This window comes from Tetrao urogallus, assembly GCF_951394365.1.
Source record: "Tetrao urogallus genome assembly, chromosome: Z".
Taxonomy (NCBI): Eukaryota; Metazoa; Chordata; class Aves; order Galliformes; family Phasianidae; genus Tetrao; species Tetrao urogallus.
In genome coordinates, this window is record NC_136816.1 from 51,825,319 (window position 1) to 51,837,648 (window position 12,330).

The 12,330-nt window shown below is 46.0% G+C and overlaps 1 protein-coding gene across 1 annotated transcript; it reads left to right on the forward strand.

Annotated features, from left to right (window-relative positions):
* Window positions 1-3,150: 3,150 nt before the first annotated feature.
* On the forward strand, window positions 3,151-10,996 carry CRHBP (corticotropin releasing hormone binding protein; the record flags this gene model as incomplete). The annotated part of the gene is made up of 7 exons (XM_079548211.1): window positions 3,151-3,231; window positions 3,607-3,700; window positions 4,152-4,339; window positions 6,069-6,279; window positions 7,408-7,556; window positions 9,946-10,063; window positions 10,839-10,996. The coding sequence occupies 7 exons, from the start codon at window positions 3,151-3,153 to the stop codon at window positions 10,994-10,996; spliced, it is 999 nt and encodes a 332-aa protein (XP_079404337.1).
* Between the last annotated feature and the right edge of the window lie 1,334 nt (window positions 10,997-12,330).

Genomic DNA, 12,330 nt, shown 5'->3' on the forward strand with positions numbered 1-12,330 from the left:
AGTGCCTGAGGCAGAAATTGTCTTTTACTGAATTTGGTGGTGAAGCACCTTGCTGCTGCTCTTCCTGGGCCAAGGAACTGCCTGGTACAGACACAGAACAGCCCATGGGACATGCAATGGTCTGCCACTGGGATGCTCCCTACGGTGTCTTTGCGAAGAAGTCTGTGTATAAATAAAAGGACTTTTCACGGAGATTCAGAAGGGAGCTATTTGAGGAGGTGGGGGCTCAAGGGACGCTTCTGGAGAGCCAAAGCTCTGTGGTTCACAACACCCCATCACCCTTTGCACAGGTGAGGCAGCCCCAAGGGGTATCTACAGCTTTAGTGCCACTCACTGGATAGCTCGATGCCAATAGCATTATCCATGGCCTCACTGTACAGTGGTGGGGAGAGCAAAACACATTGATCACCTGCACTACAGCACAGAGCATCACTTCATCTCCATGGGGGAGGGTAAACAGTATTTAAACTACATTTTATTCAGCAGTATTTTCTGCATCTCTCACCACAGCAGGTTCTCTTGTCTCTCGTCTGAAGCTGCAGCTGAGAAGACACCCACGGGCTCCTAGCATGACACATGGCAGGGGTTGGGGGTCCCCTAAGCACTCCCACAACCCTTCTTGAGACACCAGAGCGATTCTGAGGCACCACAGCACAGGGCAGGTGATGTCCTACACGGAGTCCCAACACTGAGTCACAGCCATGGATCTGGCTGATGTGGTGGTGCCACAGTGAGACAGCCGCCAATAGCAGGGCCAGACCAGGAATGTGTCCTGTTGTATTGTCTTATTAGATGTTAACAACACGAAATTGTCCTGTGAAATGTTAATGTGACTCAACACAAGGAAAGAAAAATTGAACCCCCCTCAATTGCCCAAGGTTTGTATCCCACTTTAACTGATTTTCCCTTCCAAAATGCTGTAATGGACATTTTAAACCCTGTTTAAACTGTTGATTTTTCCTTGCTTTGTGAAGTGTAATCACATTTCCTGGAGAGCTCAAGATTACCCTTCACCACAGGCAGAGCTGAGACAAGAGTCTGCATGGGGGAGGGCAGATTCTGAGGGGAGGGGGTTGGGGAGGGCCAGGAGATGCACAGGAACCACAGAGCTGCCATGGGTCCTGGCTGGCAGCAGTTGTGCAGGAGACTCCTCACCTCTCTCAGCTCCCTGTTAGCTGGGGAATTATAGTCCCTGCACCTCACTTGCCAGCAGCTCACAGCCAGGGTTGTCTGCTTTCCAGGGCATCCCTGCAGGTAGTGCTGACCCAGACCTCGGCTATGCGTGGCTTTTGGTATGGTTTATCTGAGCAGATGAGCTCATAGGTGGATTATCAGACAGGCTGAGCTGCAGTGTCACCTATTCTTCCCTCTTTTTCACAGTTGAATTCACCCAAGCCTTCAGTAACAGGTGAAATTCTCACACAAGCAAGCACTCTCCCTCCTCAGTGGAGACCTGCAGTTCAGCAGCTGAGATCTGGGCTCGAGGTCAGCAGGGTCAGCCTGGACAGGGGCTGGAAGGTGCCAAGTACCAGAAGGTGAGTGATCTGGGTTCTTACAGGGCCGAAATAGAGCTCCGGACACCAACATCTAAGTGCTCTGGTCACACTTTTGATGTTTCCCAGAGTTGCTCCCACAAGCAAGCAGCAGGCTGCCCACTGTGCTGCGCTCCTGGCTTGCTTCACCTCTTCAGGAAGCAAATGTACAGAGAAGGGCAGGAGGCTGAGCTGTCCTACAAGCTCCTCCTTGTCCTGTTCCCCGGGGCATGTCCCACACCGGTGCGACCTCAAGCATCCTCTGGTGGCTGGGGCTACACCCTGTGGCTTTCCAGCAAAACCTCAATTCCCCAGTAGCTCCAACGGATTTTAGGTTCTGAACTCCACTGGTGCTTCTGGCAGTGCTTATACCAAACCACAGGACTTAAACCATTCAAGGCAAGGACATGGAGACAAATTAATTCAGCCTCAATTCATTCTGCCATTGACTACTCTGTGCCCTAAGTAATTTTAACAACCTCTGTGCATCATAGTGCCAATGTTCTATAACATTTTCTGTTTCCTCAGCATGCTTTATGCTGTACAGAAGGGCTTCTAAGGAATACTATGGTTTATAGTGAACTACAAATGTAAGAATTATAGCAAAGTGAGGTCAAAGCGATAGGTATACAGACAAAATAAAATTTTATTATTATTATTTGATCAGCCAGTGGTGTGAATCAGCTGGCAAACGTTTCTGCTTACAAGCCTTGTAAGTGAAAGCAGAAGCAGCAAAACTAAAGCTTTGGATGTTTGTACCTTTTTTTTTTCTTTCTTTCTTTTTTTTTTTTTTCTGAACCAAAGTGAGCTTTTAACAAAAAGTGTTCTCCTGCTTAGTGCAGGAGATGTTAGCATGATACTGAGTTTGGTTATTGTACACAAGGCATGGATGGATCACCTGAGTTCAGTAGTAAAAAGAACATGCCATAAAGCAAACCTCTGCTGAATTCACAATTTTCAGTACACTGCAGAGTATAGATCTTCACCCCAGCTTCATTTTTTGAAGGTATTTTCCCTAAAGGTTTCCCTTTAGATCAGGAACGAGAAACAACTGTATCGGCCGTTCAGTGGGAAATCCCCTCTCCGGAGCTCCTAGGTTTCCTAATTCCAGTGAAAGCTGTGTCTGAGGGGGAAGGCTGCTCGGTTTTCCCGTGTCCTTCCAGCAGACCCGTTGTGCGGGAGCAGGAAGACTTCGCTGGGGCAGCAGGAGGAGCCCCGGGTCCGGAGTGCGCCCGGAGTCAGCAGCGGGAGATGGGAGGGAGGGATGCTCCTCGCCTCTCCCTTTGCACTTAGTGCCTGGAAATCTCCGTGCCGAGCGGGGACGGGCTCTCCCCCCGAGAGCTCTGCAGCTCCGCCAGACAGAGCCGTAGTACTGGCACTGACAGCGCGGGGAGCGAAGCGGGTGGGGTATTCGCGGCTCTGATTTGGATCCTCGTCATGCCCACGTACTGTGTCACTGCGAGAGGAATTCAGTTACCATGGTTTAACCTATCAGTACGGGGACCAAGTGCCTCCCCTCCCAACTGCTCTATAAAAAGAGTCTCTGAAGATGCCCCGGCGGCTCCTGACTGCCGGCTCCGAGCAGCAGGTGCTCAGCGCACACGGAGGGGTTGCCGCTATGCCGTCTGCCTTCCAGCTGCAGTGCCACCTCGTCCTCATCCTGCTGGCAGCCTCCAAAGGCGACACCCGCTACCTCGAGGTGAGCAACGTGGAGAGCACACCTCGCTGCACTTCTCCACTCTCTGCTAACTTTATCCACAGCCTCGTGCTTTGCTTTCCTCTGTTCCTATTCCCACTGCCCCTGGACAAAAGACTGACATTAACACACACCCTTGCATTTTCATTCATTTACCTGTCCTTTTCTCGACCTTGTGCTTTTGGCTAAGGAACCAAGTCTCAGTGTGTGGGGCTCACCTCTCAGAGGCCGGGTTACTCCTCAGTGCAGCAGCTCCCAGCTGTTAGCAGCTGTACCCCTTCTGGAGCAGGGACGCGATCTGCCCACATCTGCTCTGGAGAGCTGCAGGGGGGGGTGCATTTTGTGTTGTCCCATCTTCTTCCCACCATCTCCCCGCAGGTGAGGGATGCTGGCGAAGATGAGCCCTTCCTGCTCCTCAGCGAAGACCTGAAGCGGGAGCTGTCTGCAGGACACATCTACCGGCGGTCTCTGCGTGAGTTATCTCTGATGGTGGGAGGGTGCAGAGGGAGCTCGCGGCTCTTCGGGAGCGATGGGGCCGAGGGGAGAAGGGTAGAGTGTTATAATTTCGGAAAGCTGAGGCAGGGATCTCAGAGCAGGGCTCTGAGCAAGGCTCGGGCCGGGGCTGCGGTCTCATCAATGGGAGGGTATTACACTCACAGCCCCAGGCAGAAATCAGCTCCAGCAGACGGGGTGGGTGGAGAAGCTGTGATGAGTGAGGAATCTGAGGGAACTCAGGGTCTGCACACCTGTGTGCATGCACAGCAGTAATTTTGCACCCCAATGCGTTGATGTGTCACACCAGTGAGCATCCACTGGAGCTCAGCAGCTTTTGGGTTCACCCGTGACCCCCTCCTCCCCGCTGCTGGATCTATCCCTGCTGTCCCCGTGCCTGACAGCAGGCACTGGCTGTGTGCTGCCTGCAGGCAGAGCAGAGCCCGGCCCTGTCTCTGCAGGCTGCATTGACATGCTGAGCATTGAGGGGCAGTTCACCTTTACTGCCGATCAGCCCCAGTTGCACTGCGCCACATTCTTCATCGGTGAACCTGAGGAGCTCCTCACCATTGAATATGACTTTGTGAATATCGACTGCCAAGGAGGTGACTTCCTGAAGGTAGGGAGCTGCTGTTTGTCTCCGTCCCTGCTCTGGATTCTGGGTGCTGGCTGTGTATGGTAAGGGAAGGCAGCGCACATGCATGAGTGCCTGTGTGCGCACAGAGCTTTTAAAAAGCATCTGTGACTGACTGAGAAGTTGAGTTTGCACAAGCTAAGGCTCTTGACCCACTAGAAGGCTGTTCTCATTGCTTGTGTTATCCCACAAGCCGTACAAGCACTGATGATGCGCTCTCTGCTGTTACTGAGCCAGGATCTCCATGCTCAGGGCACTGGCTAGTTAGAATGTGGATATTTGCAGGAAGGATTTTCAAATGACCCTGCCAGAGGTTTTCAGAACACTTGTTCTGACTCAGTGGGAGGTTTGTGACAAAGAGCAATTCATACTCGAGAACAGGAAAACTTTGCTGAAGCATTCTGCTAGCAGACAGAAGAGTTGGATGAGATCTGAAGTCAGTTGTGGAGGTGAGGGCGGGCAGGAGAGCATCTGTTTGCTCCTCTGTCACCGTGTTGCACTCTGAACACAGCACTGAGCTCTGTGTGCAGCAGCAGGCTGAGCTGCTGTGGAGCCCTGTCTCTCTGCTCCTTGCTGGGGTTTCCCCAGATGTTGCTGCAGGCTGTCTCAGCCTTCTGTGTGCTCAAGTACCTCAAACTTAGAGTTGCTTTCAAAAGCTGGGCAAACACCAAGTGATCTCCAGGGCTTTGTAATAGTTTCCTTCCTTTGATTATTGTGTCCCCAGTTCAATCATTATGCTGTGGTATTTCTACAGGTAGCTTTTCTCTGATGTAATCTGAGCAGCTGCTTCACAAGACTTCCAAAAATTTTCAGTACCAGCAAATCAGGAGACCAAGTCCTGCAGCTCTGCCATCAAAGCATCCCATGCACATTCACAGAATTACTCACCATATCAGTTGCAGGATCTGCTTCTCAGATGCTTGAAATGTTAGAAAGGAGCGCAGATGGAGTTGCTGGGTAGGAGAGGGAAACAAGAGGAAGGTAACTTCATGGCTGTGCTGGAGTTAATAGCTTTCGTTTCTGACACATTTCTCTGCTCATGGGAAGGGCAATCTTTTTTTCCTATTTTTATTGTGGGGGAAAGATTTGTAGACAGTGCCGATTAATTTCTTCCCAAGTAGGCAGAGTTGGTGCTGCATTCCACTGGCTAGAGTCTACTCAAAGAAAAGACACAGGAGAGTGTGCCAAAAATTCCTCCCCAGAGCTTCATTGTGCTTCTGGGCTGAAATGAATGAGGCCCCTGGGCTCGTTAAAGATAAGCTGAAGATACAGATAGTGGAAAACTACAGGCCAGGTCAGTGGACCTAGTGGTCAAGGCACAAGAAGACAACTTTCTTTGATGTGGCTTTCACATCAGGTTGGCCAGAAGCCAGTTTTAGTAGCAATGGAATTGCTATACTAATGAATCCAGAATCTGATATCAATTTGATGGTGTTAAAAGCAAAAAGAACTGTTTCCATCAAAGATACGTCAGCAAAACAGTCATTTGAAGGAAATAAAAACAAAATTAGGATTTATACCTGTTCTATTCCTAAGTATTGACTGAAGCTTGGATTAAATGCTAGGGAGTATATAAACAGAATTTTTGGTTTTATTTGGAGGCTCTGAATTGGCCATCAAATGTCAAAGCAGTGCCCATAATACTTTACGCTTCTCTTCTCTGCTGGCAGGATGATACACAAAAGTCCTGGTTACAATTGTTGAACCCCTGCAGGTTTTTGATGGCTGGATACTCAAAGGAGAGAAGTTTCCTAGTTCCTTGGACCATCCCCTCCCCACTTCCCAAAGGTACACAGACTTCTGTGAGAGTGGTGCTGTCCAGAGGAGTATCAGGTCATCACAGAATGTGGCAATGATCTTCTTCAGGATTCACCACCCAGGCAATGGATTTACCATCACAGTCAAGAAGAGTGCCAACCTCTTCCGTAAGTCTGATTTCGTGTTACCAAGTGGCTTGCAGTTCTGGTAGGAAGCAGAACAATAGTGTCTGTTGGTACTGAATTCTCTGATAATGTCTGCACTGACACAGTTCTGGTGAGTTTTTCCTGAGTGTCTGACTGTTTCAGTGTACATCTGTGCAGGAGAGAGAAAAATAACAAAGTACGGAAGAGCACTTGAGCATTGCTTCTGTTTTAGAATAAGAAGGATCTTTCAAAGCAGATGTCTCATATTGAACACTGTTACGTCTTATGATGTCTGGTTTGAGCAAGTAGTATTAAACCAGAGATTTTAATCTTAGCAACTTCTGAATATGAGTGAACAACAAGGAAAAAGTATTTGAAAAAATTCAACATTTAGTATACAGAATGGTGATGTGAGAAGTGTTGTGTGACTCCAAGAGTCTAGTTGTAAGTTATTTCCCTAAGTATACAAGCTGCCAGGGCACAAATAATGATCACTTGCATCATTTTTCCAAAAGTGGTAGTGATGCAAACAACAAGCCTGAGCTGTTAAACTTTAAGACAAAATCAGTCTGTGCTGTTCTGGTTCCACAGAAGAGTTTGAGTTGGAAGGAACCCTCGAAGGCCATCTATTCCAAATGCCCTGCAGTAAACAGGGACAACTACAGGTAGATCAAGTTACTCAGAGACCCATCCAGCCTGACCATGTATCTCCACGGACAGGGTATTTCAATGGGATATGTCACAGGGTAAGGAAACCCCACTATGCGGAACAAGATAGGACCTATGGTTTGCTGGCAGTATCAGGTGATAACAAGTGAAAACAAATGAAAGCCTTGCATACATGTTTACCGTTCTTCAAAGTGGCAAAAAGTAGCTGATGTGTGCATCTGGGGCGCGTGCTCTCCCATCGACAGCTCATCCCAAAACTCTGCCAGACCTGATACTATGCCGTAACCAGTGGATGGAGAATTTCTAAGGAACAAACGCTCTTCAAGAAAACCTAAAAATACCACGTGTATTTTTCAGCATCTGTCTTCAACTCTCAGCTGTTAAACTGTGTTCTTTGTAATTTCTAGAAGTACATGATTTTACTACGTGTGGTCATTAATGACAATACAACTAACTCTTGTACTTTCTCCTGTGCTCCAGCTTGCAATGTCATCTCTCAGACTCCCTCAGGAAGGTTTACCATGGTCATTCCTCATCAACACAGAAACTGCAGTTTTTCTATAATTTACCCAGTGGTGATAAAAATCTCCGATCTCATCCTGGGACACTTAAACGGCCTCTTTTTAAAGGTGAGTTGTTTGTTAGCTGGCGAATAACTGCTACGTGCAGTGTTCTTGGTGGGCTGAAATAGGGGTGGCCACAGCTCTGGCTGTTGACAGTGTGTGTGCTCCAGAGCAGTGTGTGCTCAGCCTGAGAGCTGGGCCCCCAGAGACCAAAGCTGGGTCTGTCTGTTGCCTCTGTAATGTTGCAGAGACAAAACAACAGTGCAAAGTGCCATTAGGACATGTAAATATTTTGTACTTTAAAAAGGGTAAGAATTACATGAGAAATAAAGGAGTGCTCTGCCAGAGTTGTCTGCCCGCATTTAAACTTATCTAAGTAGTACATAAGTTGCTCCAAAAGTTATGTCTCCCATGTATTTCTATGGAAACTACAACAGATACAAAATATAACTCTATTCAGTAGAGAAAATTCTCAGCTACAGAACACCCAACACAGTGTTGGCCAGTTCATGGGGATGAGTTGAGATTCTCTTCATTTCATGATGTGACAGTGTGTATGGACATTTGTAATGTGCTTATCTTTCATGTCACTGTTGCCACTGCTGCAACACACTGCCTTGCTGTTCAGGCTCCATAAACATTCAGCAAGCATCAGTGAATGTCAGTGGGTGCTATTTTTCTGCGTGGAGGAACTCAGTGCCCCACCTTTACTTCATGTTCATTTCCATGGGAGACACCATTCTGTCAAACTGCCTTTCTGTTGCCACCTGTCGTACAGCAACAAAACATAATGGAATATTGGTGGGAAGGTTCAGCCTCCACTGCCGTTCCACCAACAGCTGCCTCTGTCATTGTGGGACAGCATCGTAAGGTAGGAGACATTACTTTTGGAACAGTTCTCATAGCAAGCACTCTGAACAGAGAGGAGACATGGATTATGCAGCAAAATATTATCACAGTGGAAATCCAGCTACATTTGGCTGATCCTCTGCTCATTGTGCTGAGCATCCCCTGATCCATGTGCTCTGGCACACATCATTTGGTGCTCTGTGATGACCAGGAAGAGAGGACAAAAGATGCTGGTGTCATCCTGTGCTTGGAAGGTCTAAAAAGGTGCAGGTAGCAACATGTCAGAGGGAAAACAGCAAGGATGTTTGTCTTCTGCTGCCAGTGAGACTGTAGCCTCAGTCCTCCCTGAGGCTTGCCAACATCTGAGCAGCAGTCAGGGCCCATGACCATCGTGGCATCGTGGCAAGGTGCTAGCAGGAGACAGGGCATGAAAAGGTACGCATAGAGGAAGCAGGTTGGTGAATGGGCGGACAAGAACCAGTGGCAGTGTCTCTGTCAGTGGAAAATATGGGCTCATTCGTTTTTGATTTTGAGGGGTTTGCCTCAAAGAAAAGTTTTAAAGAGTTTAGAGTAAAATGAAGACACAGCTATTTGGTTTTGTACCCCAGCATGTGTGTGTGCTACCCCAGCGTGAAGGACGGCATGAATGACAGTGCTAAGAGTATCTATTTTTATTAAGGTAAGGAATACATGATAAATGTTAGCCACACATGCTGATTGGCAGCAAGAGCTGATCTGCTGATGCTGCAGAAAAAGAAAACAAAAAATGAAGAAACAATTTATTAACAGTATCCAGGCTTCAAAACTTGGGTAGAAAGAGTAACTTGCACCTAAGCTGATAGAGGAAGAGGAGAAGTTAGGAGCATCTCAAAAGTCTGATAGCAAGGCCTAAGACTCAGGAAGAAAAAATTACAACCCTGGTGGAGGCTGGAGAGCTCTGGAACGGCACTGGGCAGAAGCAAGGAGCTTTTAAGGATGTTTAAATCTCACTTGTACAGTGAAGGAGAATAAGTGTTAAGGAGTGATCAATGAAATGGCAGAGTAGATAGGAAGAGATCAGGAACAAGGCTCAGCAGTTCTGTGCCTTGACCAGCTTGCAGTGCTGGAGACAGGCTGCTGACCAGACAGTGGGAATTTGGTTTGCAGCGTGGTGCCTGTGAACAAAACCAGCCACAACTTGTTGGCTTCAGCTGCCCTTTGTCATCTCTTTGCCTTACATGCTGCTTTTACAAGGACGCTTAAGATAGAGAGGAGATAATTCACTGCATGCCAGCTGGGTGTGGGCACATGTGCAGCGCTGACTCTGTTCATTTGGTTAAGGTTTGAGCACCCAGGATTAGATTGCTTACCTGTGCTGGGAGCAATTGGATCAACATCTTAACTACATGCCAGTGATTTTTCAAAGCCTGCTTAGGTCTTTATTTGGAGTTTTTTCAAGAAATTAATTTATAAACGTCAAATTGAAATCCTATTGCTTGAACAGCCTAATTTTTAACATGCTTGAGCATAAAGCACTTCTGAATCCTGGTGTTGACTGCAGTCCTGTCTACAGAATTGTTGTTTTCATCAAAACATGGCAAGTAATTTTTATTTTCTGTCTTCTTAGAATCCGTCAGTGGGCTGTGCAGGAGTGGGGGACTTTGTGGAGCTGTTAGGAGGTACTGGCTTAGACCCATCCAAGATGTTTCCACTGGCTGACCTCTGTCATTCCTTTCATGGGTCTGGTGAGAGCTCCTCCTTCCTCATCCCCCTCTACAAATGAACATGTAACCGGAGGGGCCATGCACAGCTCTCCTAAGACAGGTTTCCTTCAGACAGGTGAACCTGACATGTAGCAAAACATGAGAGCCAGCATCCAGGGGCATAATGCAGCACACCCATAAACAGCTCTATTTGCCCCTGCAGGAATTACGATAATAAGATTAAGCTACGCATATTTTTAAAATACTTATGACAAATATGATTATTAATGGCAACAGACAAGCCTGGAAATTCGTAATAAATGCAGGCAGAGTTGTTACAATTCAGCTATGGCATTTAAACTGCTTTCCTGGCAGTGTAAAGGAAGGGAAATCACACTTCAACAGTCTGGGTGCTTCCAGCATTGTGATGTAGTTAGTTTTGGAAATCTCCAGAGCAGGATGTCTTTACCCCTTACCTTTGACTTCTAGTATCCAACTGCAGCAAGTGCAAGCACACACCATCCTCTGTGTCCTATAAATGCGTGACTGTAGGTGGGTGGGAGGGTGAGCAGCATCTGCCAGAGTGAAGGCTGCAGCACCTGATGAAATAGCAAGACTGTTACAAAGGAAGACTAACAAATGTAAAACAAGGTATTTAGTCAGCAATACCAATGCTAGCCAGTCGTTGCTATGCTAAAATATTATTTGTTTCTTTGTTTCTATTATTAGCTTATAATTCTCAGTGCAACAGACCATTTTTTTCTCTCTCTCATATAATTTTATCTTAATGTCTTCTCTCTGTTTTTTCCCTAATTAGCCCAAATGAAGGTTGGTTGTGACAATACTGTGCTAAGGATGGTCTCCAGTGGCAAACACATCAATCGTGTGACATTTGAGTATTATCAACTTGATCTGCAGGAAATAGAAAACAGAAAGGAGAATAGCATTGAAGAATTCTGCTTCCCTGGTATCTGAAAAACCAGACAACACATTTTCATGTTGCTAATCATAATAATGTTCTGGCAAATAAAAAAAATGTAATTTTTCCTTTAACCAGCTGTTGGTTTCAAGCCTTTCTACGGTGCAAGCATTTTATTTTATTTTCTTCTTCATACAAATCAATCGTTCATATGAGCAAGGAGGAAAAAGCATATTTTTCTTCATTACTACAATTATTTTCTGCAGTATTTAAAATCACATACTACACCCCAAATCAATAACAAGAACAGAAGACTAAGTTTCCAGTACATGTATTATTAGGGGAATATACACAAAAATCCTATGTGTATCCAGTCAGAGCACATAAAAAAAACAACGGTATGTGTAAACTTACTGCAGAAGCTTTATCCTTTTATATCAAGAATGAACGAAAATATAAGGTGGTTGAATACATTTCCAGTTCTGTAGCAGGAAATCCAACATTAATGTGTGTAAAAATTACTTGTTTGTTTATGAATATAAATGTACTATTTAATGACTTGTTTTTAATAAAAATTTATGGCATGGGTATTTCCTTACGTGAATCCAAACATGAATAAATAAATTCAAAGAGTTGGCAAAACATTATCAGGTTGTATTTTCTGAAAAGCTCTTTTAACATTCTGGTTAAACTTCTTAAGTCTTATACAGTTTTCTGGAAATGATGACTGTGAGCATACGTAGGTGTAAAACTGTGCAGTATTAAAGTGACATTATGGGCAGAGCTTTGGTTTGCTGATTTCCATACCCATTCAGGTGCAGTAGGTGCCAGCTGTTCACTTTTATGATGTTTTTAGTCAAGTGTCCAGTAGACCCATGGAGGCAAGTTATTTTTCCAGACCTTTGCTGATCTCTAAGAGGAGTATAAGCCTGGTGAGCTCTAGGAAGCACAGCGGAGGACCAGGGCTTTGAGCTTGGAAGCATTAAGATGGATTTTCATGCTTTTTGGAGGTGCTACCTTGCAAACACTGGGGTCAACAGTTCCTTCCTTGATGTTCAATTACAAACACTGATTGATCCAGTTGCATGCCTGAAACCTTCAGAGCTGATCTGTGGCTCTTTATCTTACGTTTGGTCACCAAAAATCAAGTGTCTCGAGTATTCAGCAGCTGTGTAGTTATTTCCTTTGCTCCAGCAGAAATGGGTGAAAACCTCAGGATGCCTTAGGCTTTCCCTTGGTAGAGTTATGTGAACTCAGCTCTGGATATTAGCTAACTTAATAAAAGAGGTTATTAACCATCTTACTAACAGATGGATGGCAGCATGGTCAGACTTGGGTGAGTGTGTCAACACTGCACGACTGTGCTAATGGAAGAGATTATGTGGCTATT